General features: G+C 59.4%; 1 protein-coding gene across 1 annotated transcript in view; it reads left to right on the forward strand.

Moving 5' to 3' along the window:
• The first annotated feature begins 204 nt into the window (after positions 1-204).
• Positions 205-26,514, forward strand: part of SLC9A3 (solute carrier family 9 member A3) — a 52,941-nt gene continuing 26,631 nt past the window's right edge. Inside the window, exon 1 of the mRNA XM_010343099.3 lies at positions 205-569. Within this exon, the coding sequence (XP_010341401.2) occupies positions 359-569 (211 nt within the window). The 5' untranslated portion in view covers positions 205-358. The remainder of the gene's footprint in view (positions 570-26,514) is intronic.

The following is a 26,514-nucleotide window of genomic DNA, read 5'->3' on the forward strand; positions in this document are numbered from 1 at the left end:
CGACCTCGCGGACCCCCAGGCTCCGGGGGAGGGTGGGGACCCGGGAGCGCCGGGCGGTGGAGGCGCGGCCGGCCGGGTGGGCGTGCGCGGGCGGGGCGGGCGTGCCGGGAGCTGCGGAGATGTCTGCGCTCGCGAGTGCGCGGCGGGGGCGGGCAGGCCCCGCCCCGGGGCGGGAGGGGGCCGCGGGATTAAAGGCCAGCCGGGTGGGCGGGGATCCGAGTGTCGCCGGCACCGGCACCGGAGCGCGCCGGGGTCCTCGCGGAGTTGCGCGTCCCGCGGCCCCAGCCCCGCGCGTCGGCCGAGCCCAGCGGGACCCCTCGCGACCCGTGCGTCCCGGCCCCGCGCTGACCCGGCGGCGATGTGGAGACTCCGGGCGCGGGGCCCCGGCCGGGGGCTGCTGCTGGCGCTGGTGCTGGGCGGGTTGTTGCGGACCGGGAGCGTCGAGGTGGAGCCCGGGGGTGCGCACGGCGAGAGCCAAGGCTTCCAGGTGGTCACCTTCGAGTGGGCGCACGTCCAGGACCCCTACGTCATCGCGCTCTGGATCCTCGTGGCCAGCCTGGCTAAGATCGGTAAGTGGTTCGCAGGGTCTCCGGCCGGTCACCGCCTGCGCCCGCGGGGTCTCGGGACCACCGACCTGGGTGCGGCCGTCACCCCTGCCCCTGTCTCCGCCTCTGCCGGGTCTAGGGTCTTCGCTGTGGCCGCCCCGAAAAGTCCGGCTCTTGGGTCCAGCAGAGCGGGACTCGGGCGCGACTCCGGCCGCGCTAAGCCGCCCTGAGGGTCGCCGAGGGTCGCCCCACCCCAGCGGGGCACAGCCTCGGAGTCCCGGCTCCCGGTCCCTGTGGGGTCTCCCCCCGGCCTCCGCTCCTGCAGGCTGCCCGCTCCAGAGAGTCCCTGGGGCCAGGTTTCCTTCGGGTTCTCTGGCTGTTTAAAGACGCGTCCTCGCCGGCAGGCACTGGAGTGATGATGATTTTTCGTTCGTTACAAGGACAAAAAAGAAAAGCAGCCCCACCCGCGTGAAACCCAGTAGAATCCTCCTTAGAGGTGCAGCGTTCCCATTAGCGGTCTTCCTTTTTTAGAAAATCCCGGTCGGTCAGATTTGTCTTCTCCTTAACTGGCTCCAGTGAACCAGTACTGTGGGCCGGGCAGGTGGCTCCTGGCAAGGTGACAGGAAGGTCAGCTTCCCGAGGACTCGTGGGGATCAAAGTTTCGTGTGTTGGTCCACAGGGCAGCGTCTCTCCAGGGGTGGCAGGGAGGTGGTCACTCGTGGGGAGGGGCGATGAGGGGACCCAAGTTGGGCCAAGAGGAACAGCGGGTGCCAGGCAGGTTTCCAGAGCGGTTTTGGACTGGGGCAGGAGGTTTGGATGCTGGGGCCTAGGAGGGGCACCCGCGGAGGACAGGGAAGGGACAGGGTTTGGGGAGGCCGCAGAGAGGACCGTGAACTTGGTGGAACCTGGTCCTCCCGGCAGGCTGATTGCCGAAGGCGCCTTTCCCGTCAGTGCCGCCTGCCGCCCGCCCTGTTTAGGCCAGGGTCTCCCCTCCCCGTCAGGTCCCTGCGTGTTTACTTTCTGTCTCACGAATGCTCTTCTGAGCCCTCCGGCCTCCTCGCTTCTCCGAGACCTCCTCCTTGCTCTGGTGTCCTTCAGCTCCCGGCCCCAGGCTGCCTGCTCGCCCGGCTCACTCTGTCCCCTGGGGCTCCGCTGCAGGCTTGGGATGCTGGCAGCAGGGGAGGCCCTGATGCCGGCGGCTTCCCGCGGGTCATTTCCTTGAGAAGCGCCCCTGGGGCATCAGGGAGGTCCAACCGCAGTCTGGGTCTCTGAGGATGCCCGGTCCTAAAGCTCATCCTGCCTTCCTCTGACGGGAGCGACCCCCTGGTGTAAAGTGAATATGAAATTTCTTTTCTTTTTTTCTTTTTTTTTTTTTTTTTAAAGACAGAGTTTTGCTCTTGTTCTCTTGTCGCCCAGGCTGGAGTGCAATGGCGCCATCTCGGCTCACGGCAGCCTCCACCTCCCTCATTCAAGCAAGCGATTCTCCTGTCTCAGCCTCCGAAGTAGCTGGAATTACAGGCATGCACCACCACACCCAGCTAACTTTGTATTTTTAGTAGAGATGGGGTTCTCCATGTGGGTCTGGGTGGTCTTGAACTCCTGACCCTCAGGTGACCGGCCCGCCTCTGCCTCCCAAATTGCTGGGATTACAGGTGTGAGCCACCACTCCCGGCCGTTGAGTATGTAATTTCTGTGCAAGCTGGGGCCTCTCCCAGGTGTGCCCAGTGTTTGGAGCCAGAGCTGCCAGGCACCAGCCAGCCCCGCTTGGAGGCCACCGGGAGGGCACACTGACCGCGGCTTTGCCTGGCCTCAGAGTTTGCTGTTCCCTCCCAAGTGCTTAGACTGATTCTGGGAAGATGTCCTTGAGGGCAGGGAGGCAGCCGCCAGCCGAAACTCCCTGGGGCGGGTGGGCCCAGAATGCATCGAAACTCCCTGGGGCGGGTGGGCCCAGAATGCATCTTCTGCCGGGAGCTGGCCCTTTATAGGAAGGCCGGCTCTGATAGCACAGGAGACTATCTCGATCCAGGATCGTGCCCCCCCACCCAGCCCCGCCCTGGGAAGGCAAGAGCCTAGCCTCGTGCAGCTGTGGGAGTCCATCACCGCATCCCACCGGTGCAGACTCCCTCCAGACTTGCCCTCCACGCTCACCGTCATCCCCCCGACCCACACTCCACTCTGCAGCCCCGGCAGTGACAGCTGAGGTCTGCCCTGGGTCTGCCCTGATCGGCCCCCAAGGTGTCTCACCCCCCACTCCCTCTCTGCCATCCACGGGTCTTGAACGCGGCCCCCAGCCCCTCCCCTGTGAACTCTGGACTTCTCAGACCCCGCTGGATTCTGATCCAGGCCGTCCTCCTTGTGCAGCCCGCCTCAGGTGCATGACCTGTCCCCCAGAGGACCCTCACATCCAGGCCTTCACAGGCACCAGGGCCTGCGCCTGCACCACAGTGGGAAGCACTCCAAGTTCAGCCCCAGCCCCCTCCACAGCCCGCAGCCCCCGACCTGGGTCCGAACTCACTCACTGCCTGGCATGTTTTGTTGTTTAAATGCTCAGGGGTTGGCCAGATTCCTACAGTCTCAAGTCACACAAACAGAAATGTATCTTCCAACAGAAAAGGGCTGCAGTCCTCTTGGTTTTCCAAACATTTGTTGAATTTCTCACATGTCCTGAGTGTTTCTAACTCACAGCCCCGGCCTTCTTCGAGCCATTTGTAACCCGACTGGGGAAATAAAACTCCGGGGACCCTGAAACCCACGGCGGTGTGGATCCCAGGAGGTTTCTACTCCAGGCCGCTTGGGACAGAGCACGGCCAGAGCTGCCCCAAGCAAATGCTGCGACTGGGGCCTCAGCAGGTGTCCCAGGAGCCCGGGCAAGGAGCAGGCTCCACTGTCAGCCCACCAGGGTCCCCCACGAGTGCCCTATTTGTGTGCACTGGGACCTCTGGGGGTTTCTCTGACTGTTAGAGCATCTTTTTAAAATGCAGAAGGGGAGGCAGGAACTGAGGCCGGGCAGCCCAGTCCGTAGCACAGGCCTCCTGGGCTGAGAGGATGAGGTCGTCTCCAGCAGTGGAGGTGGCAGGGCCTGGTGTCTGATGCAGGGAGGGTGAGGGGGTTTCCTCCTGTCACCCCTTGGGGGCCCCCGGCCTGCAGCCACCCACACCAGGGCCAACTCTGGGCCTTGGGTGCCCACCAGAATCCTGGCCTTGCCCTGCACCATCAGCTTTGGGGACTCCTTCCTGGACTTCCTCTGGGGGCTGAGGCTGCACCTTGCAGAGACTGTCAGGCCTGGCAGCATTGGGTGGGGGCCCCTGGGTGGAATCCGGGCAGTGGCAGGTGCCAGGACAGCTAGGAATGGGCCCCTGGAAGGAGAGGGAGACAAGGAAATCAGAGGCCAGAGTGGAAGGCCCAGGGAAGGGGCCCTGGGGAGGCAGGAGGAGGCCCGAGCAACTCGGCTTCAGGCCAAGGAGGACTTTGGTTCCCACCTAAGGTCATGGCGAGGGGTGGGTGTGGTCAGTCCCGGGTTCTCAGACAACTGCCTGGCCATGGGGCACAGAAAGGCACCGTCGTGGGGGGATTCCGGGGGGACAGTGGGGAACTGCCCTTGGGCATCAGGGCAGTGGACAGCAGGGCCTCTGTGGGGCAGGGGTGGGGACATCACAGGGTCATCAGTGGCACAGCAGGGGCCGGACCTGGTCCCATCCAGTTCTCAACCCTTGGGGGGTCTCTGCTGTGCTGACCATGCCTCGGAGCCCTGAGCGATGCACCTGAGCGACAAGACCCGACCAGAAGAGAATTGGGGGAGTCATGATGTTGAGACGTCGGAGACTGGGGTGGGGCTGAGGCTGGGAGGGGGTTCCAGACCGAGCTGGGTCTATTTGTCCCCAAGCATTTGGCTGTGGAGACCCCGTGGGCCATGGACGCACAAGAGGTGTGGGAGCCAACATCTTGTGGGGCCCGGACCCTGGAGGGAGATGGTGTAGTGAGGGGATGGGAGCTGAGCAGCGGCAGTGGCAGCCCACGGGGGAACCAGGACAGTGCGGCTGGGTGCAGGCAGGCAGGCAGGTGGGACAGGCTCTGGAAGTGGAGCTGAGGGGTTTGGTGGGGGAGGCTGAGGCTGCCCCACATTTTGCTTGCTCTGGCTGGAAGGGCAGGCAGGAGCAAGACGGTTGTGTGGAGTCAGCAATGCCTTGCGCAGCCCCAGGAGGGTCGGGTAGACATGGCGGCACAGAGTCAGAAGCGTAGCCCCCTCCCTCTCTGACCGCCGCTGTCTCACTTCGGGAGGGTGGGAATGTGCTTTTCCACTGGAGCTTCAGCCTTGGGATCACAGCACCTCCTCCGTAACTGGAGGGTGCTCAAGACCCAGATCCCTGAGAGCCAGGTTCCCTGCCCCTGGCCCCAAACCCGAGGCACCACCGACGTGCTTCCTTGCTGTCTGGGGTGGGGCTGTCACCCTGCTGTCTTACCCAGGGTGTCCCAGCGAGCCTCCGCCATTGGGGGTGTGGTGCTGCCTGGACCACCTACCTGCCCAAGCTGTGGATTTCTCCACGGTGCAGCCGTCTGCCAGGCACTGGGTGTCTTCCCAGGCTGCGAGGATGGCTGTTGGCTCATATGCACCTCCTGGGGTGGACGGTTTTATTGCATGGGCCCTGGCCCTGGAGGCAGGAATCCCTCACTGCACACAGTGCCTACTCGCCTCTGAGTCAGCTACCCACTCCAGCTGAACTGCCCTTAGATTATCCTTGAAGGAGCATAGGAGAGGAGAGTCTGGGGACAAGGATGGCCTGGAAGGCCAGGTTGGGCAGCAAAGTCCCTAGGGGACCCAGTCCTCCCAGGAGAGGACCAGTCAGTGGGCCCCGTGGGCCCCAGTCCTGGCAGAAGGGACGCACTCCGTGGGTTTGGAGTCAGGAGCTGTCATGGGAGGCCTGGAACTAAGGACTCTCCCAAGAGTCTTCACAGGGGAGGGTCTGGGAGTGAAGGGGTGAAGTCTCATTTTCCATAAGCTGCCCATGAGAGAATCAGTTGTAGGCTGTAAAACAATCCATGGCATTTGGAGCTAAGGTGTCGCCCCGGAGTATCTTGAGGAAAGGGGCAAAGGTTGGGAAGTGCTGATAGCATCGGGGGCAGGGAAGGAGCCATCAGGGTTCCCTGTGGGTGCCTGTCAGCTCCCTCCACAAGAGGCCCAGAGAGAGAGGGATGGTGAGTCACTCTTGGCTGCCACCTGCCCCCCTCCCAGGGAGCTCCCAGCCTATGGGCGTGTGCGGCGCTCCCTGTGACCACACAGGCTTGTTAAGATGCCTGTCTGGACCCATGCTGTAGCACCTAGCCAGCCTGACGTCTACTTCTGCAGGGACGGCTGAGATCCCCTAAAGTGGCTGTCCCCACCAACAGCTTCCCCAGGAGCCATAGGTTGCCCTGGGGAATATTTAGAGTTGGGGTTCCCACCCTGCACATCATCTGCCCAGTGTCTGGGCTGAGTCCCACACCCAGGAGTCTCTGTGCACGATGAAGCCACCAAGGCTCTCCACCCACCCTTGAGACAAGCATCTCAGGGTACCAGGTCTCAGGGCACCAGGACTCAGGGTGCCAGGTCTCAGGGAACCAGGACTCAGGGTGCCAGGTCTCAGGGAACCAGGTCCTAGGGTGCCAGACTCCACCCTCCCCCAAGTTATGTACTCACCCCAGCTTCATTCCTCCACACCCAGCCTCTCTCCTGCCCCTTCATTCCTGAACTCAGTGCCTTCCTTCTCCCAGCTCCTGAGGGCATCTCCTCCTCCTCCAAGGTCTTTTGGTGCTACAAGGGCAGGGATTGTCTGTCTTATTCCTGCTGTGTCTCCAGTGCCAGTCCCCAGCAGGGTCCTGCAAATCTGAGCACACATGAATGCACACCTGGATGGATGGATGAGTGAATAGATGTATGGATAGATGTGTGGATTGATGGTTGGATGAATGGATGAGTAAATGGATGGATGGGTGGATGGGTGAGTGAGTGGATGGGTGGATGGGTGAGTGCGTGAGTGGATGGATAGATCAATGAATGGATGGATGGATCAGTGAATGAATGGATGGATGGATGAGTGGACTGATGGATGGATGAGTGAGTGGATGGATGGGTGAATGGATGGATGGGTGATGAGTGAATGGATGGATGAGTGGATTGATGAATGGATGGATAGATGAGTGGACTGATGAATGGATGAGTGAATGGATTGATGGATGAGTGAGTGAATGGATGGATGGAGGAGTGAGTGAGTGGATGAATGGAGGTGTGAATGAATGGATATATGGATGAGTGGATGGATGAGTGGATTGATGGATGGACAAGTGAGTGAATGGATGGATGGATGAGTGAATGGATGGATGGATGAGTGGATTGATGGATAGATGAGTGAATGGATGGATGGGTGATGTGCGAATGGATGGACGAGTGGATTGATGAATGGACGGATAGATGAGTGGACTGATGGATGGATGAGTGGATGGATGGATGGATGGATGAGTGAGTGGATAGATGGAGGAGTGAGTGAGTGGATGAATGGAGGTGTGAATGAATGGGTATATGGATGAGTGGATCGATGGATGAGTGGATCAATGGAATGAGTGAATGGATGGATGGGTGGATGAGTGAATGGATGGATGGATGAGTGGATTGATGGATGCACAGGTGAGTAAGTGAGTGAATGGACAAATGGGTGGATGGCTGAGTGAATGGATGGATGGATGAGTGGATTGATGGATGCATAGGTGGACGAGTGAAGATGGATGGGTGGATGAGTGAATGGATGGATGGATGGATGGATGAGTGAACTGATGAATGGATGAATGAGTGAATGAATGGATTAGTGAATGGGTAGATGGGTGGATCAGTGGGTTGATGGATGCATAAATGGACAGATAGGTGCATGGATAGGTAAGTAGATGGATGGATGGATGAAGTGGATGGGTGAGTGGATGGATGGATGGATGGATGGATAAATGGATGGATGAGTGGATGGACAGATGAATGGATGAGTGAATAGGTGGATGGGTGGATGGATGGATAGGTGAGTGGATGGATGGATGGATAAGTGGGTGGGTGGATGTATAGATGAGTGGATGGATGGATAGATGATGGATGAGTGAATAGGTGGATGGGTGGATGGATCAACGGATGGATAGGTGAGTGGGTAGATGGACAGATGAGTGGGTGGGTGGATAGATGAGTGAGTGGATGGATGGATAAGTGGATGGATGGATAGATGAATGGATGAGTGAATATGTGGATGGGTGGATGGATGGATCGATGGATGGATAGGTGAGTGGGTGGACGGATGGATGGATAGATGAGTGAGTGGATGGATGGATGGGTGGATGGATGGATAGATGTAGAGATGAATGAATGAGTGAATAGATGGATGGGTGGATGCATGAATCAATGGATAGATAGGTGAGTGGATGGATGGGTGCATAGGTGGATGGATGGATGGATAGGTGGATGGATGGGTGAGTGGATGAGTGGATGGATGGATGAATGGATAGATGAATGGGTGAGTGAATAGATGGATGGGTGGATGGGTTTGTGGATGGATGGGTGAGTGGATGGAAGGATGGATGGATGGATAGGTGGATGGGTGGGTGGGTGAATGGATAGATGGATGCACCCACAGGTGGGTGAAGGAAGAATGAATGAATGAGTGGATGGACAAAGGGGTGGATGAGTGCATACGGGAGAGTGAAGGAGTGGAGGGATGAATGTTGGCTTCCCATGTGTAAGCTTCATCTAAAACCATCTGGACACTGGGCCCAGGGAGAGGCTTTCTCAGTTCCTTGGCTGAATTATTTCCTTAAATTACCACAGAGTCTCCCGTGAGCAGCACATCTACTTCCATATGACAATGGCTTTAGAGGCGCCACCTGCCAAGGAGTGGCAGACTTAACCTGCAAAGTGGGATCATTGACAAAGTGATTGCAGCATCAGCTCAGAGCACTTTGGCAGACCTTGGCTCAGGATGGAGAGCACCATCTGCCCCCAACAGAGCTCTTCCAGGAGTGGGTTATGTGCCAGGAGAGAAACCACACTCACCTGGCCTAAAATATGCTCTATTGTCAGCCGAAATTGGCTGTCCTGGATTCTGCTGCCTTGGCTATGCCTTCCGGAATAAGACAGACAAACCCAGCCCCATCCTGATGTTGCCAGGCCTCGGAAGATCCAGACACACCCTAGGCAGGCCCTGACTTGGTGCTGGGACCGCCCCACCTGGCACCCTCCTGGGACACAGAATGGAACTCGGGGTCGAAGGCAGCCAATAACCTCAGCACACCAACCACTTTTACGAGCTTGAATGGTCTGATTCTGATTTATTTTTATCAAAGTAGCCCAAAATGCTTGACTTTTTAGCGACCAGAGCTCTGCGTAATAGACAAACTGTCTCCAGTTTAACATTCGTTCAATGAACATTCGGTGCCCACCACGCCCTGTAGGCAGTGGGGATCCCACTTCAAATGAGACCCAAATACCCCACAGGCAGCACTGCTGGAAGGAGACAAAAGACAGACAGGAAGTCAAACCCTGGGTCAGAGGGAACAGTCAGCCCTGTGGGTTATGGGACGGGGCAGGGGGATGGTGTGGGTGACTGAGTGGCAGGCGGTAATGTGTGGTGTGTGAGGGGCAGGTGGGGAGTGTGTGGGTGTTTGAAGAGCAGAGGGGAGTATGTGTGTCTGAGGAGTAGGGGGACCCCCGGGGGACAAGAAGGAGGTGGTACCTGCACTCTGGCCGTGGGGTGACCATGTTGAGAGCTGGGGTGACTCTGGGTCACTCCCTCACTCTGGTGAGTGCCTTTACTGACCTGAGGTCTGGGTTCGCTGCTCAGTCTCATTCCTGGCCTTCTTTTGGGCTGGCTGTGTGTCAAGTCCATTTCCAAAGCCAAGTGTCTTCAGTCTAGGAAGAATTGTGATGGAGGCCTCAGGCCGAGGCCAGGCGAAGGAGTCAGGAGAGCAGCCCAGGGTGCCGAAGGGGGTTCCCATGTGTGCACCATCCACACGGGCCTGAAAGGGAGGAGGGTAGGCAGAGCAGGAGGGGCTGTGATAGCAGCTGTGGGGTGGCAGGGGAATTCCACAAATGGGGAGGGGCACATCCAGGGGCTGTGCTGGGGTGTCTAGGGCGTGTTAGAGACTCCAGGCTGATGGCATGGACTTTGGGGTGGGGTGTAGGGGCCAAGAAATCTTCCCCATCTCCCAATTGAAGGCTCTGCCTCAGGGAAAAACAAGGCAACCCGTGCCAGGCTCCTGCTCCCCGGAGGGCATCCTGTGCTTATCCCTGAGGGATTCGTGCTGGGTCATGCCGGGACCCCAGCATCTGGCTCTGGGAGCCGCCCCTGGGCAGGGAGGAAACCAGTGGCCCCTTCCAGACCAGGCAGGGCTGGAACAGAAAGTAGGAGCGGGAGTGCGGGTGCACATACCGCTTCCTCCTTCCCGGTGGATCAGAAAACCTCCAGGTTCACCACCTGCTGAGCTGTCATGCCAAAGTCCAGGGGTTTGAGTTCTCTGTCGGGAAAGGGTTTCTTGTAAGCCTGAATGGGAAAGTTGAAAATGCCTGTTTTTAAGAGCTTTGGGGGTGACACAAAGTGTGGAAGATCAGCAGCTCCTGGGGGCTCCGTCCTTAGACTCAGCCCCAGACGTTTGGTGCAGAGGACACAGGGCCGATCAGCTGGTGAAGACTCATTCCCCTTAGAACCCTCTCTGGGCCCTCAGCGGCCACACCATCCCTCCCTGCCTGCCAGCTGTGGGCCCCACTGGGCAGGGCTGCTACCATGAGCAAAGCCCCAGACGGGCCAGACCCGATGGGCCCCCTGGGGACAGGGCGGGCCCCAGCAGGGTGGAGCCAGTGGCCACTGGTCTTGGGGGACACTGCAGGGGTGGGAGGGAGGGGGCAGGCCAGAGACTGGGCCCCAGAGCCCCTCGGGACAGAGCCCGGGAGACCACCGGTCTGGGAGGAAGAGGAAGTGTGTGTGTGAAGTGTTTCCAAACTGGGATTGCCCGAGCCCCCGGAGACCCCCTCCCCAAGGGTTCACCCATGTGAGCGGCACTTCCAGGATTCTGTCTTTAATCCTGGTTTTCTCAAGATCTGAAGGTTAATTTTGGGATTAGTTGGAGCCAACTGTGATTAGGGAAGTAATCTCTTCCCAGAAAGCAAGTGCCCTTCTGAGCGGGGCTGGGGCCTTGCCAGGCGCCATCCTCTGCTTCTCTGGATTTTGCCCACAGCCTCCACCCAGCACAGAGCTGGGGGAATCTCTTCAGGCAGAGCTGGCTTGGGTTGTCCGAGCGCTGCTCCCAGAGGGAAGCAGAAGGAAGCCACAGCTCCAGCTCTGGTGGCTGTGCACCGCCCCACTTGCCTTCAGAGAGAGGAGCCCGCCCGCAGCCCTGTCGCCAGAGGGACAGATGGGAGAGCCGCTTAGCTGTTTTCATCCTAAATCTGCAACACAATGGCTGACTGTGGGAAGTCAAAGGTTCCTGAGAAGGAGCCACCTGGAACTAGTTCCAGCGTCACCAGGGGAGACAGCGGAGGTGGCCGAGCTACTGTCCTGCCCACCAGAGCTGTCCCTGCACCCCTAAGGAGCACGTGCGTCATGGGGGAGGCATGTGCGTGCTGTGAAGTCAGACATGGTGGTCTCAGCATCCACTGTATCTCAGGGACCCTGTGGCCAGGACCCACCCAACTGCCCATGGTGCTGACAACGTTCTCTGCCCCGCACACCCCTGCGGCACTGACCCCGGGCGTCACTCCTGTGCCTCACGCTTTCCTCCCGTCCAACGCCGCATCCTCAGAGGGGCCACGTGCTTTTAAGGGGCACTTGGGTTTTGTTGGAGTAGGGCGTGGGGGCTCCCGTGTGAGGACCCATCTGGCACCTGCATCCTGGCACAGTGGCTATGCCATAGGCCAGCCTTCCTCCCGGCCTTTCTCCTCCCCCAAAAGCATCAACAAAATGAAGACCCAGATACTGCCCGAGGTAAATGTTGCCAAAATCCAAAACCCCAAAGGGGCTGCTGCCTCCCGGGCTGTAACCAGCGCCACTACCATGTCACAAAAGCATCCCTGGTGTTGCAGTTCGCTGGAGCCCGCAGCAGCTGGCGTCTCAGTGGTCCCTGCCCACACCACGCAGTTCACAACAGCTGCCTGCTCCCCCCCACCCCCCCCCAACCTTCCTGATGTGCAGGAGGAAATTCTCCAGCCCAACTGTCTCTGGCAGGTGTCCCCAAACTACGGCCCGCAGGCCGCGTGCGGCCCCCTGAGGCCATTTATCCGGCCCCCCGCCGCACTTCAGGAAGGGGCACCTCTTTCATTGGTGGTCAGTGAGAGGAGCACAGTATGTGGCGGCCCTCCAACGGTCTGAGGGACAGTGAACTGGCCCCCTGTGTAAAAAGTTTGGGGACGCCTGGTCTCGGGTTTTGCTGGAGAAAACTCTGTAACAACCTTTCCCCTTTTATCTTCCAGTGAAAAGTGGGACTGGTGTTTGCGCTGATTTTGGTGGCATCTGACAGTAGTGTCCGACTCCACCGTGGAGTCAGAGCTGGCAGATGGATCAGGGCTGTGGGGCCTCTGCATGCCTGGCCCTTCCTCCGGGTGTGCCGCGGCCGGGGCTCAGCCTGCCCACCACACGCATGCTCTGCCTGGAATGCGTCAGCCTGGCTTTCTCCAGCCCACCCCGAAAGGACTGCCCTCCACAGCTTCGGAGGTGCCCTTTCTTAGAAAATGAATGGATTCAAGTTTCTTAGTAAAGTTGTAGATTTACAGAATATTGAGCAGATAGTATAAAGTTCCCTCTAGCCACACCCCACCCCTTCCATCCCCCACACTCTCTATTGTTAACAGTGACATTGGTGTGACACATTTGTCATGATTTAGTCACTCTTGATACATTATTATTAACTAAAGTCCACCGTTGACATTAGGGCTCATTCTTGCTGTTGTATTTCTGTGGGTTTGGACAGGCATTCCGTGACGTGATCCAGCATCACAGTCTCATCCAGAGGTGCGTCTGCCCTGGAAACCCACTGTGCTCATCCCTCCCTTCCGACAATCCCTGGCAACCACTGATTGTTCTACTGTCTCCATAGTTTTGTCTTTCCCAGGACATCATGTAGTTAGCAACCTACCGCGTGCAACCTTCTCAGAGCAGCTCCTTTTACTTACTCATCGCCTCTGTGTTTCCTCCGTATCCACTCACGGCTTGACACCTCACTTCTTTTTAGCACTGAATGATGTTCCACTGCCTGGACCCATTCACCTACTGAAGGACATCTCAGTTGCTTCCAGCTTTTTTTGGTGATGATGAATAAAGCTGCTATAAACATCCATGTGGGGGATTTTGTGTGGATGTAAGATTTCAACTCCTGTGGGCCTGACCGTTAGGTGGTAGGGTCATGGCATGCTTACGTTTGTAGGAAACTGCCACGTGGCCTTCCAGGTGGCTGCATTCCCACTGTGTGCCCCCACCAGAGCTCAATGTGCACTCCTGTGACCCCACATCCTCGCCAGCATTTGGTGCTATCTGTGTCCTGGGTTTCAGCCAGGCTAGCGGGTGCACGGAGGTGCCTCCATGTGTTTTAATTTGCACTTCCACCATGACATGGGCTGTCGTGCGTATTTCAGGGGCTTATTGACTATCTGTCTTTGGTGAGGGGTCTGCCCAGATGTTTGGCTCATTTTTCATTGGGTTGTATATTTTTCTTACTGAGTTTCAAGAGTCCTTTGCATGTTTTGAATTACAAACTCTTTATGAGATATGTGTTTTGCAAATGTCTTCTTTTGTAGAGAAGAAGTTTTTAGTTTTAATAAAAGTCCAACTTACCAATTTTGTCTTTCATGGCTCAGGCTTTTGATGTTGATCTAAAAATTGATCACCATACCCAAGGCTCTCCCATGCTGTCTTCTTCCATGCTGCCGTCTAGAAATTTTCTCGTTCTGTGTTTTTCAGTTAGGTCTTTTGTCCACTGAAATGCCGGCCCCGCCATCTGAGAGCAGTCAGATACTTTTGCCCCTGCCCAGCGAGGCCAAAGGGACCACAGTGCCCTCCTTGCGGCTCACAGTTTTGCTGATGCGTGTTGGGTATTTTAGGATCTCACATGCAGATGGGCAGGTATGACCCTTTATTATGAGGCTGGAGGGAGTTGTGATGGGAGGCCACAGGTCGCAGGGTGGTACCCGCAGAGACAGGAAGAAGGGCTGTGGCCGGGGAGACGCGGGAAAACCTGGTGGGGCAGCGTGTATGAGACGGTGGGAGCCATCTGTTTGACTCATTTTCATTGGGTTGTCTATTTCTCCTGTTGAGTTTTCAGAGCCCTTTGCATGTTTTGAATCACAAACCCTTTATGAGAAACGTGTTTCACACATGTCTTAGAGGTCTTGGAGCGTGGTAGAGCCCAGAGAAAGCTGCGTGTGCATCTCCCGGTGCGTCTTCCCAGCGCCCGGCCGCCCTGGCCTTTCCCCAGGCTCCTCCGCCTCCGTCTCCCTTGCTTTCCCCACTGTAGGATCCCCCAGGCAGCCGACCCCAGACCCATCGACTCACAGAAAATGGCACCCCTGGCTGCCTGCCTGGGCCTTTACGGGCTGAGTCTGTTCTGGCCCGTGGGTATCGAGCCTTCAGCAAATGCCTGAAAATGCAGTGGATGTGTTCGCCTGCCCGGTGGAGAGCTTCCCCTGTGTTCATAGCCCTCATCATTTCCTCTGTTAGCTTTGTCGGATGAAGAATCAAGTGGTTCTAGGGTTCATTTGAAAAAACAGCAGCCCCTGCCCACCTTGTTCCCTAGGCCCCGCTCCCCAGTGGAGCCGCCATAAAGCCCGGTCAGGTCTCCACCCCTGGGCTAGGAGAGAACCTCACTGCTCTGGCCCATCTCCAGGCTGGACCGATCGTGCCACTGGCCCTTGAGGATGTGCCCCTCGGGTTCTGGCCTTTCTGCTACACTTCCGTCCACACCAACGCCTCGGAGCTCTGTGGCCTCGTAGTTTCTTTTGCCACACAGTGCCTGGCTTTGCCTGGAGGGCACCATGGTCTCTGTTGCTGCTCCTGGCACCCCTCTCTGAGCTTACCAAGTGACTGTGCCCCCAGCTCCCAGCAAGCTGCTGTGCTGCTCCAAGGGCCCAATCCTCCTACTTCAACCGCCCCAGGCCTGCAGCAGCTCCCCCGGCCCAGCCCGGCACCTGCGTCCCTGACACTCTCCTCCGCTGGGCTGCTCACTTGCAGCCACGTCCTGGGAGCCCCTGTTCTCTGTGGACTCCTTCTTCTGAATCCTCCCCCAGCCCTGCTCAGGCCTGGGAAGGCAGCTGAGTGCTGTCCGTCTGGTGGAGCAGGACACACCACCCTGGCCGCCCCACGGCCCCTCTGAGATGCCTTTGCCTTGCCCGATTCGCGCCGCTGGGACTGGCTTCCCACTAAATCATCAGGCCCTGCGCCAGCTTCGTCTGGCGTCCATGCGAGACTCAGAAGCCTTCCTTGTTCCTGGTTCTTTGCAGGGGGCCTCCTCCCCCTCCCCGTGCCCCGTTCTCCTCTCACTCCCTGATGTGTTTTGGGGTAGAGCTAACCTCACCCGCTGTGCCAGGTCCCTGGCGGCCACTGAGCCTGGAAACGCACGCTTGGTTCTGGGAACGGCTGTGGCGGTGCCTGTCATCCCTGGCTCCCCATCTCCTGCCCATGCCTGAGTTCCAGGGCTCCACGTCCAGCCCACGTGCATCCAGCATACTCTGCTCTCAAGCTCTCCTCCCTCCCTCCTTCCCTCCCTCCTTCCTTCCTTCTCAATCTGCAACCTCCACCTTCTGGCTTCGAGCGATTCTTGTGCCTTGCCTTCTGAGTAGCTGGGATTACAGGCATGGGCCCCCACACCCAGCTGTTTGAGTAGAGACAGAGTTTCACCATGCTGCCCAGGCTGGTCTCGAACTCCTGGCCTCAAGTGATCCGCCCTGCCATCAGCTTCCCAAAGGGCTGGGATTACAGGTGTGAGCCTGCACATTTATTTTCCTTTTGTGTCTTTTTATCTCTATCTTCTGAGGTAATGTTTTTTTTTTTTGAGAAAAGGTCTGGCTGGAGTGCAGTGTGGTGTGATCTCAGCTCACAGCAGCCTCCACCTTCCAGGCTCAAGTGATCCTCCTGCCTTAGCCTCCCAAGTAGCTGGGACCTCAGACAAGCACCACCATGCCTGGCTAGCTTTTGTGTTTTGTAGAGACGGTGAGGCCCCGTGCTGCCCAGGCTGATCTGAAACTCCCAAGCTCGAGCGATTGCCCCACCTCGGCCTCCCAAAGCGTTGGGATCACAGGTGCGAGCCGCCAGGTGGGGCCTGAGAGAAATTCCGGACCTCCTCTTTCAACTTCAGTTCTCAAGTTCGACTCCCGGGAGGTCTTGTCTCTGAACGTCCTCGCCCTTTACGGGGTGGGGGGGCGATGGTGACGCTGAGGCCAAGGCCGGAGCCTCCCTACGGCATCCCCATCCCCGGGCGAGCTCCGGGCTGCCTGTGATGCCACAGCCGGGTTCGGAGCCCGAGCACCCCTCAGCCTTCCCCGGCTCCCCTAGTGTGAGGGGCGGGGCCCAGGAGCTGCGTGTGAATGAGAGCGGCAGGCTGTGGGCGGGGCCGGGGGCGGGGCCGGGGGGTTCGGCATCTGTAGGGGGCGGGGCGTCTGTGGGGGGCGGGGCGTCTGTGGGGGGCGGGGCGTCGGGCAGTGTCAGGGGGCGGGGCGTCGGGCAGTGTCACGGGGCGGGGCGTCGGGCAGTGTCGGGGGCGGGGCGTCGGGCGTCTGTGGGGGGCGGGGATTCATGTGTCTGTGGGGGATGGGGATTTGGGTGTTGGGGGTCAGGTGCCAGTGTTTTTGGGTCACCCCAGGACCGGCGTGGCGGCTGACACCCGTGATCCCAGCACTTTGGGAAGCCAAGGCTGGAGGATTGCAGGAGCCCGGGAGTTTGAGACCAGCCCGGGCAACGCGGTGAAACTCGTCTTTACAAAAAACACCGAACACCGGCCTGGTGGTGCCTGTGGTCCCAGCCAGCGGGGTGGCTGAGGCAGGAGGAGCGCTGGAGCCCGGGACTGGGAGGCTGCACACCTGGCCCAGCCTGGGCAGCAGAGCCCGATGCCGCACACACACACACACGCACACACACACCCCTGGCCCAGCCTGGGCAGCAGAGCCCGACGCCGCACACACACACACACACACACCTGGCCCAGCCTGGGCAGCAGAGCCCGACACTGCACACACACACACACGCACACACACACACACACCTGGCCCAGCCTGGGCAGCAGAGCCCGACGCCGCACACACACACACACACACACCTGGCCCAGCCTGGGCAGCAGAGCCCGACACTGCACACACACACACACGCACACACACACACACACACCTGGCCCAGCCTGGGCAGCAGAGCCCGATGCCGCACACACACACACACGCACACACACACCCCTGGCCCAGCCTGGGCAGCAGAGCCCGACGCCGCACACACACACACACACACACCTGGCCCAGCCTGGGCAGCAGAGCCCGACACTGCACACACACACACACGCACACACACACACACACCTGGCCCAGCCTGGGCAGCAGAGCCCGACGCCGCACACACACACACACACACCCCCCTGGCCCAGCCTGGGCAGCAGAGCCCGACGCCGCACACACACACACACACACACACACCTGGCCCAGCCTGGGCAGCAGAGCCCGACGCCGCACACACACACACACACACACATACCTGGCCCAGCCTGGGCGGCAGAGCCCGACGCTGCGCGCACACACACACACACACCCCAGCACACACACACAGCCCGACGCTGCACACACACACACACACACCCCTGGCCCAGCCTGGGCGGCAGAGCCCGACGCTGCGCGCGCACACACACACACACACACACACCAGCACACACACACAGCCCGACGCTGCACACACACACACACACACCCCTGGCCCAGCCTGGGCGGCAGAGCCCGACGCTGCACACACACACACACACACACACACACCAGCGCACACAGCCCGACACTGCACACACACACACACACACACACCTGGCCCAGCCTGGGCAGCAGAGCCCGACGCCGCACACACACACACACACACCTGGCCCAGCCTGGGCGGCAGAGCCCGACGCCGCACACACACACACACACACCAGCACACACACACAGCCCGACGCTGCACACACACACACACACACACACCTGGCCCAGCCTGGGCGGCAGAGCCCGACGCTGCGCACACACACACACACACCCCAGCACACACACACAGCCCGACGCTGCACACACACACACACACACACACCCCTGGCCCAGCCTGGGCGGCAGAGCCCAACGCTGCGCACACACACACACACACACCAGCACACACACACAGCCCAACGCTGCACACACACACACACACACACACACACACCCCTGGCCCAGCCTGGGCAGCAGAGCCCGACGCTGCACACACACACACACACACACCAACACACACACACAGCCCGACGCTGCACACACACACGCACACACACACACACACACACCTGGCCCAGCCTGAGCAGCAGAGCCCGACACTGCACACACACACACACACCAGCACACACAGCCCGACGCTGCACACACACACACACGCACACACACACACACACACCCCTGGCCCAGCCTGGGCAGCAGAGCCCGACACTGCACACACACACACACACACCAGCACACACACACAGCCCGACACTGCGCACACACACACACACCAGCACACACACACAGCCCGACGCTGCACACACACACACGCACACACACACACACACACCTGGCCCAGCCTGAGCAGCAGAGCCCGACGCTGCACACACACACACACACACACACCCCAGCACATACACACAGCCCGACGCTGCACACACACACACACACACACTCCGGATGCTGCACACACACACACAGAGACACACACACACAGACACACACACACCCCACACACACAGACACACACACAGACAGACACACCACATACACAGAGACACACACAGACACACACACACACACCACAAACACACACACGCACCCCAGCAGCGGGATTCCTCCTTCTGTCCTGAGCCGAAAACTTAAAAACAAGGATAACAAATAACACCTCTCATCTTTTGTCACTCACTCCCCACCAGCCCCCATGGTCACTCCCCCCACCATCCCCCATGGTCACTCCCCCCACCATATCGCAGGGTCACCCTCCCCACCGTCACTCCCCCCACCATCCCCCAGCGTCACCCTCCCCACCAGCCCCCATGGTCACTCCCCCCACCAGCCCCCAGCATCACCCTCCCCACCATCCCCCAGCGTCACCCTCCCCACTATCCCCCATGGTCACTCCCCCCACCAGCCCCCATGGTCACTCCCCCCACCATCCCCCATGTTCACTCCCCCACCAGCCTCCATGTTCACTCCCCCCACCAGCCCCCATGGTCACTCCCCCCACCAGCCCCCATGGTCACTCCCCCCACCAGCCTCCATGTTCACTCCCCCCACCAGCCCCCATGGTCACTCCCCCCACCAGCCTCCATGTTCACTCCCCCCACCATCCCCCATGGTCACTCCCCCCACCAGCCTCCATGTTCACTCCCCCCACCATCCCCCATGGTCACTCCCCCCACCAGCCCCCATGGTCACTCCCCCCACCAGCCTCCATGGTCACCTCCCCACCAGCCTCCATGGTCACTCCCCCCACCATCCCCCATGGTCACTCCCCCACCATCCCCCATGGTCACTCCCCCCACCAGCCCCCATGGTCACTCCCCCCACCAGCCTCCATGGTCACTCCCCCCACCAGCCCCCATGGTCACTCCCCCCACCAGCCTCCATGGTCACCTCCCCACCAGCCTCCATGGTCACTCCCCCCACCATCCCCCATGGTCACTCCCCCCACCAGCCCCCATGTTCACTCCCCCCACCATCCCCCATGGTCACTCCCCCCACCAGCCCCCATGGTCACTCCCCCCACCAGCCTCCATGGTCACCTCCCCACCAGCCTCCATGGTCACTCCCCCCACCATCCCCCATGGTCACTCCCCCACCATCCCCCATGGTCACTCCCCCCACCAGCCCCCATGGTCACTCCCCCCACCAGCCTCCATGGTCACTCCCCCACCAGCCTCCATGGTTACTCCCCCCACCAACCCCCATGGTCACCTCCCCCCACCAGCCCCCACAGTCACTCCCTGCCAGCCCAGCGCACATCCAGATGCCCCTCCCACAGCGGCCTTCTTCCCCTAAAAGCCTCTGAAGCTGGAAACGGAGGAGGACGCTGTTTCTTGTTTGTCCAGCTCTCCGGCCACCCTGGCCACCATCCCCTCATTCTGTTAAAGGGGCCCCTGCATCCACACCCTTCTGAGGCCTTTTCCCACTTGTGCAGGGAAAGGAGAGGAGAGTTGGCTGCAGCTGGAACCTGCTTCCCAGTGGAGGGCCCTGTGAGATGGCCACATGGCTGCTGTGCCGCACGGGCGTCTGCTGCTCTGCCAGGCGCAGGCGTCCGGTCCGGGAGCCACTTTGCTAGCTGAGGTGTGAGCTCCTGCTGTGTGCCGCTCAGCCATCTGCACCCGCCCCTCCGCTGCTGAGGCTCTGGCCTGGCCCCCATGCAGGGGTCACGTCGGTGGCCAGCCGGGAGCTGGGCACAAACACCTCTTCTCCTTCAGACCTTGCATTTAGAGACAGCAGCCTCACAGCCCCGAGGGGTGCAGGCCCGGTGCCCATGGCCCCCAAGGGAGGCACTGCCCGGCGGCCAAAGGTTTGCCTGCTGTCCCCTCCCTGAGCCCTCTGGGCTCACCTAGGGGCTATAGGGTGAGCCAGTGGGGCTGGGAGCCTAGGGAGCCTGGCCAGAGGTGAGGGCAGGACCCGACTGCTTGCTGTGTGACCTGAAGGTCCCTGCACACCTCCTCCCCCCCGCCACTGCCGGCACACACGGCCAGGGTTGGGAGGGGGAGGAGGGAGAAGGGAGGAGGGAGGAGGGAGGAGGGAGGAGGGAGAAGGGAGGAGGGAGGAGGAGGCGGCGGCGGCAGTGGCAGCCTGGAGTTCTCTCCTGAGAAACAAATCCCATGGGCCCGCAGCGGCTCAAGGTTCAGCCTGTCCTGGACCCGGACTGCAGCCCCGGAGGGCTATTTCCTGCCTTTACAGAGGAGAGGCTGAAGCTAGGAGGGCAGTTCACATCGCCTGAGCGGGTCACAGGACACGGGGCTGCAGGAACACGGGATGTGTGCCCCTGGGGTTCCCGGGGTCCGAGGCAGGAGGCAGCGATGGCTTCCGCCACCTTCCCTTCCCAGGCGCCTCACAGGGGGTGCGGTCAGGGCCCCAGAAGTACCCTGCCTCATGTTGGGAGCTTCCGCAGAACAGCCGTGCTTAGTCGTTGATAAACCAAAGGCAAACCCGGGAGTGCTAAACGTCCGCGATTGATCAAGACAGTTTCACAACTTCTACTTTAAAATGAATGATTTTATGGCAAGAGAGAAGCGAGGGTAAAGTGTGGGGACGTGGGGGGGGGTGGGACCCTGAGAACACAGGCACCTGGGTGACGATGGGAGCCCCCAAGAGCTCTGGGGGCCCAGGCATCTGTCCAGAGCCTCCAGCCTCGCGCACACGATTCGTCCGTTCAGGACAGAGCACAGCCGTGGACGAGATTTCCGGTGGACACGGCTTCCTTCCTTGCCCACTTCACGGAAGGGAACAAGAAGACAGTTTTTGATTAGTAACTCATACAAATTACACACATTTCAAGATTCTCTCTTTGCTTTTGATTTTCAGCCGTTTGACTACGATGTGCTCATAGATGTGATCTTCCCTGTATTTACACTGCTTGGGGTTTGCAAAATTTCTCAAATCTATAAACAGATCTTTCACCAAATCGGGGGCATTTTTTTACTATTAGTTCTCCAAGGTTTCCCGGCCTCATTCCCTTTTCTGGAGCTCCAACTACGTAAGTATTAGGCCTTTTTCTGGGTGAGGATGAGGCCTTGCTCTGTCTGTCACCCAGACTGGAGTGCAGCCTTGACCTCCCAGGCTCAACGGATCCTCTGGCCCTAGCCCCCTGAGTAGCTGGGACCACAGGCTCAGCAAATTCCTAAATCTGTTTTTTGTCAAGAAGGGGTTTTGCCGCGTTGCCCACGCTGGTCTTAAACTCCTAGGCTCAAGTGATCCTCCTGCCTTAGCCTCCCAAGTGCTGTGGCTACAGAGCTTCTGATTCTGCCCTATAGTCCACTGACGCTCTGGTCACTTTAAGAAGTATTTTTTCTCCTTGTTCTTCACATGGGATAATTTATACTGATCTGTCTTCCAGTTCGCTCTCTTTGCTGTCATTTCTGTCTGCTCATACCTGTCCATTGGGTTTTTGTGTCAGACATTGCGTTTCTTCAGTTCCAGGGTTTCTGCTTGGTTCTCTTTGATAACTTGTATTTTAGGGGTCAGCAAACTGCAGCCCACGGACTGGCCACTGGTTTTGTAAATAAAGTTGTACTGGAACATAGCACGCCCCTCTGTGTCGTTACAGCTGCTTTCGGCTTCATTGGCAGTGAGTAGTGGTAGCATAGGCTGGGCAGCCTTGGAATCTAAAATACTGACGATCCACCTTTAAGAAAAAACATCCCACACCCCATTCCGCTCCCCCGCTGCAGCGCGTCATTCGTAAGTGGTTATGAGGCTGTTTCTTTTGTTTCCTTGAGCAGCTGCTTGAGGTGCTTGTCTGCTGATTCCAGCGTCTGACCCTCTTGAGTTCTGCTGTGATTTGGGCTGGGCCACATTTCCTCTTCTTCACGTGTCTCTTGATTTTGGTTGCTGCAGTGTCTTGCCCAGGCCTGTGTCCCGCCGTGGCCCAGGAAGGCGTCACTGGGTCTGCCACGGCTGAGGCTCGTTGCTGCTTTGAGTAGTGTAGCCCTGAGGTGGCGGCTGCCATCTGCATCCAGATCTTCTCCCTACTGTGGAAAGCCTGGGAACTGCTTGGGCCCTGCCTGTATCAGTCTGTTCTCAACGCTGCTAATCAGGGCCTACCAGAGACTGGGTAATTAATAAAGGAAAGAGGTTTAATTCACTCACCGTTCCTCATGGCTGGGGAGGCCTCACGATCATGGCGGAAGATGAGGGAGGAGCGAGGTCATGTTTTACATGGTGCCAGGCAAAGAGAATGAGCCAAGAGAAAGCGGAAACGCCTTTCAAACCATCAGATCTCCTGAGATTTGTTGACTACCATGAGAACAGTATGGGGGATCCGCCCCCATGACTCAGTTACCTCCCACCGGCTTTCTCCCACAACATGTGGGAATTCTGGGGGCTACAACTAAAGATGAGATTTGGGTGGGGACACAGCCACACCAGATCACTGCTTGTCTTGTATGAAAATTGGGGATCAGTCAGAGGTTTGGAAAGAGACACGCGGCTTGGGGCTCCCCTTCTCTGGGCCTTCCTTTCTAGGATTTGTGTCTCTCTGGTGGCTGCTGTGGTCAGCTTTACGTCTGTCTCCACGTTTTTGAGCAGTGGAGATGGTGATTTCCATCTGGGTTTGAGCTGCTTAGCATGCCCCTGCACAAACCTGTCTTTAGGAGCCGAGCCGCAGACAGCGGGAAAGGCTCCGGGAGCCGCTCCCTTCCTCCGTCTCTCCTCCAGCGTCTTACCCCACTGTCTCAAGACGACGCACGCATGTTTTCCTGGAGCTTATCCTTGTTACTCATGGGAAAGCTGGCGTGATGGGGCCACTCCACCGTGACCCAGCCTAAATACATGTGTGGGAAGTCCTTCCATCCATCTGTATCTGAACGAGAGCCAGTCACGAGGCCGTAAGGAGGAGGCTGGGCGCGGTGGTTCACACCTGTCATCCCAGCACTTTGGGAGGTCAAGGAGGGCAGAACGCCAGAACCCAGGAGTTTGAGGCCAGCCTGGGTGACATGGCGTAAACCCTGTCTCTACAAAAAGTACAAAAATCAGCTGGGTGTGGTGGTGCACACCTGTCGTCCCAGGTACTCAGGAGCCTGAGGCAGGAGAGCAGAGATCACACCACTGCACTCTGGCCTAGAGAACAGAGTGAGACTCTGTCTCAAAAAAAAAAAAGAAAAGAAAAGAAAAAGAAAAAACAGAAAGCAAACCTTAAGACCCACCCTCCTCTGCACGGGGACGGGGAGGAGGCTGGCGCAGGGGCGAGGAGAGGATGCTCAGGAAGGGCCTGCGTGGAAGGGAGATGCCTCCAGCTCCAGGTTCCGGGGTCCCAAGCCACTGCACACCGGTCCGCTCTATAGTCAGTGTACGTGATCATGCATGGTGTCGCCGTAGCGCCTGCTGCATAGCCACCTGCTCCCCCGGGGCAGCCTCCGCACAGGATGACACTTTCATTCATAAACAAATGTGCCCCCGGGTCTCGCCGTCGTGCTTGACACTGAATCTGAAGCCCCTCTTTCTCCTCCGCTGCCTTTCCTTGTGTTCCTGCCCCGAGGGAGGCCCAGGGAGCGGGAGCAGGCAGCCTCTCCTCCCACCCTGGGGCTCGGGGCTGTGGCTGGTGTACACTCTCACCTGTCTCTCACCCGACCCCAGAGGCCGCTTTTGTCGGTGAGTTGGAGGAAGCGGTGGTGCTTTGTGCAGGCAGCACTCCAGCCTGTCTGAGTCTCGCCAGGTAGGTGACGTGACAGAGGGGAGTGGACGCTAGGACAGGGAGCCAGCCCGCACCACAGCGGCCAGTGAGGACCCGCGCCGTCCTGCGAGGGACGCCGCCCTCCCGGGGCTGGGCTCTCTCTGGGGAAGGCTGCAGAGGCTCGGTCCCAGGGAGGAAGGGGCGTGGGGTCTGCCGAGCATCCCCGACACGGGGCCGGGGCTGGCTCAGAGCTGCCTTCATGTTGCCCCGGCGCTGTTGCTCAGGATGGTTTGGAATTGAAGGATGGCCTGATTCTCTAGGGAGCTGCTGGCAACATTCATGTTTCAATTTAAAAACCAGCAAGGTTTGCTGAAGCGCTGTAGATGTACGGTGTCTAAATACCTCATGACTTGAGCGCGGAGAGCCCAGTCCTGGAAGGGCTGTTCTCGGTGCTGCGTGAACTTCATCTCACACGAAGCAGCTTCCTGGCCTTGGAAACCTCCGCCTCCCTCGCTCAGAGAGGGGCTCCCTGCGAGGTCCCCGGGGAGCAGGCTCCCTGGTCCACACCACCCTGAGCATCACTAGGAACCACACCCACAGGCAGGGACATGTGGGGCCACGCAGGCACATCTGCTAGGCTGCAGGGTGGGCAGCGTGAGCACCTGTGCCCCTGCCCTGGGCTTGGCGGCTGATGCAGTGACCGTGATTCCTCGCAGGTGTCCCGCAGGCGGGCAGCGTGATACTGAGCTCAGAGCAGCAGGCTCTGCTCCCTGTGCGCTGGTGAGCTCCGCTGGACCTGCAGGGGCAGGTGGCGGGGAACTCAGACCCACGGCTCTGCTAGGAGAACGGAGTGGACCCTGTGGGTGTCTCTGTGCATCTCTGTGTCTCTGCCTGTCTGCGTCTCTCTGCGTCTCTGTGTGGGTGCACGTACTGGCCCATGTGTCTGCGCCTGCCCGCAGTACACGCCCTGGCCCCCTCGTTCCACAGGAGGGAGGGTCCCCTGCTTCCGCTCTCCTCCTGGCCTCACTGCCCCACTGCTTGCCGGGCTGCTTCGGAGCAGCAGAGAGTTTAATCTTCCAGGACATTCTCTGTTAAAGTAAAACCATGGCACTGACTGCGCTGTTGCATTTTTGTGGACTTGGCTGAATCTGCTGTCACCTTGAAAGGTCCTTGGAGGCCGCGGAGTCCCCGGGCCAGACCAAGCCCAGTCTCACTGTGTTTCGAGGGGCGTGACGTGCGTCGGCCGTGGCCTTGCTGAGCTCCTTGGGGCCCAGAGAGAAGCCCTTTCCAGCACCCACTCCAGCAATGTCCGGTTTGCCAGCGCCGGCCTGTCCTCCAGGCACAGGGTTTGTAATTAGAACTCAAAGTGTCTGTCCCCTGTCATAACCATCAGGCCACCGAGCCATTTTGTGCTTAATTAGCTGTGACTCTCCAGCCTTGGCAATGAGTTACCCGAGGGCCTGCATGTCCCCAGCTTTGTCCCCTTGTGTGGAAGCCACATGGGCTTCCAGTCTGTGGCAGGCAGACTTGGGGCCCAGCCCCATCCACCCCGGCCCCCAGCCCTGTCCACACCAGTTCTGTGTCCACACTGACCCCATCCACACTGGCCCCCAGCCCTGTCCACACTGGCCCCGTCCACACCAGCTCCCTGTCCACACTAGCTCCCTGTCCACACCAGCCCCATGTCCACACTGGCCCCCAGCCCTGTCCACACTGGCCCTGTCCACTGGCCCCGTCCACACCAGCTCCGTGTCCACACCAGCCCTGTCCACACTGGTTCCGTGTCCACACCAGCCCCATGTCCACACCGGCCCCATCCACACCAGCCCCATGTCCACACCAGCCCCATGTCCACACCGACCCTGTCCACACTGGCCCACCTGGCCGAGCCGAGCTTGGTGCACATTTCCTGTGTCCCCAGAGGGTCCCATCCCCATCTCCTGCCCCCCTCCCTTCCTCGCGGCCAGCCGGCTAGCAAGTCCCGGCTGTGCAGGAAGCCAGTTCTGTCTGTGGAGCTCCTGGTGGTTTTGGCTTCTGCAGCTGAACGGCTGAGCCAGCCTCTGCATAGCGCACCCCCGGCAGGCCCCGCACCCGCCAGTGCCCTCACAGTGCCTGCAGTGGGGCAGGTCTGCTCCCTTCATTTTCTTAGGGTCTCAGACACCCTCTGCCCTTTTGACCCACGGGCCAGGGTTGCTGCTGTGAGTACGGTGGGCCTGAGGCTCTTTAATGGAAGGTTGAGGTCACCCTGCAGCCCCCGCCCAACAGCGATGGGCTGAGGAGCCTGTGCCCTGTGCCCGTGGTGGCTCCGACAGGGCCCAGGGCTGTGGGTTCCCTCCTCTTTGAGGTGCAGTGGCCCCCCACACTCCCGTGGTATCACCGTAGCCATGCTTGAGCAATGGCCCCTCCAGGTG

The sequence above is a fragment of the Saimiri boliviensis genome, chromosome 1 (genome assembly GCF_048565385.1).
Source record: "Saimiri boliviensis isolate mSaiBol1 chromosome 1, mSaiBol1.pri, whole genome shotgun sequence".
In the NCBI taxonomy this organism is placed as follows: Eukaryota; Metazoa; Chordata; class Mammalia; order Primates; family Cebidae; genus Saimiri; species Saimiri boliviensis.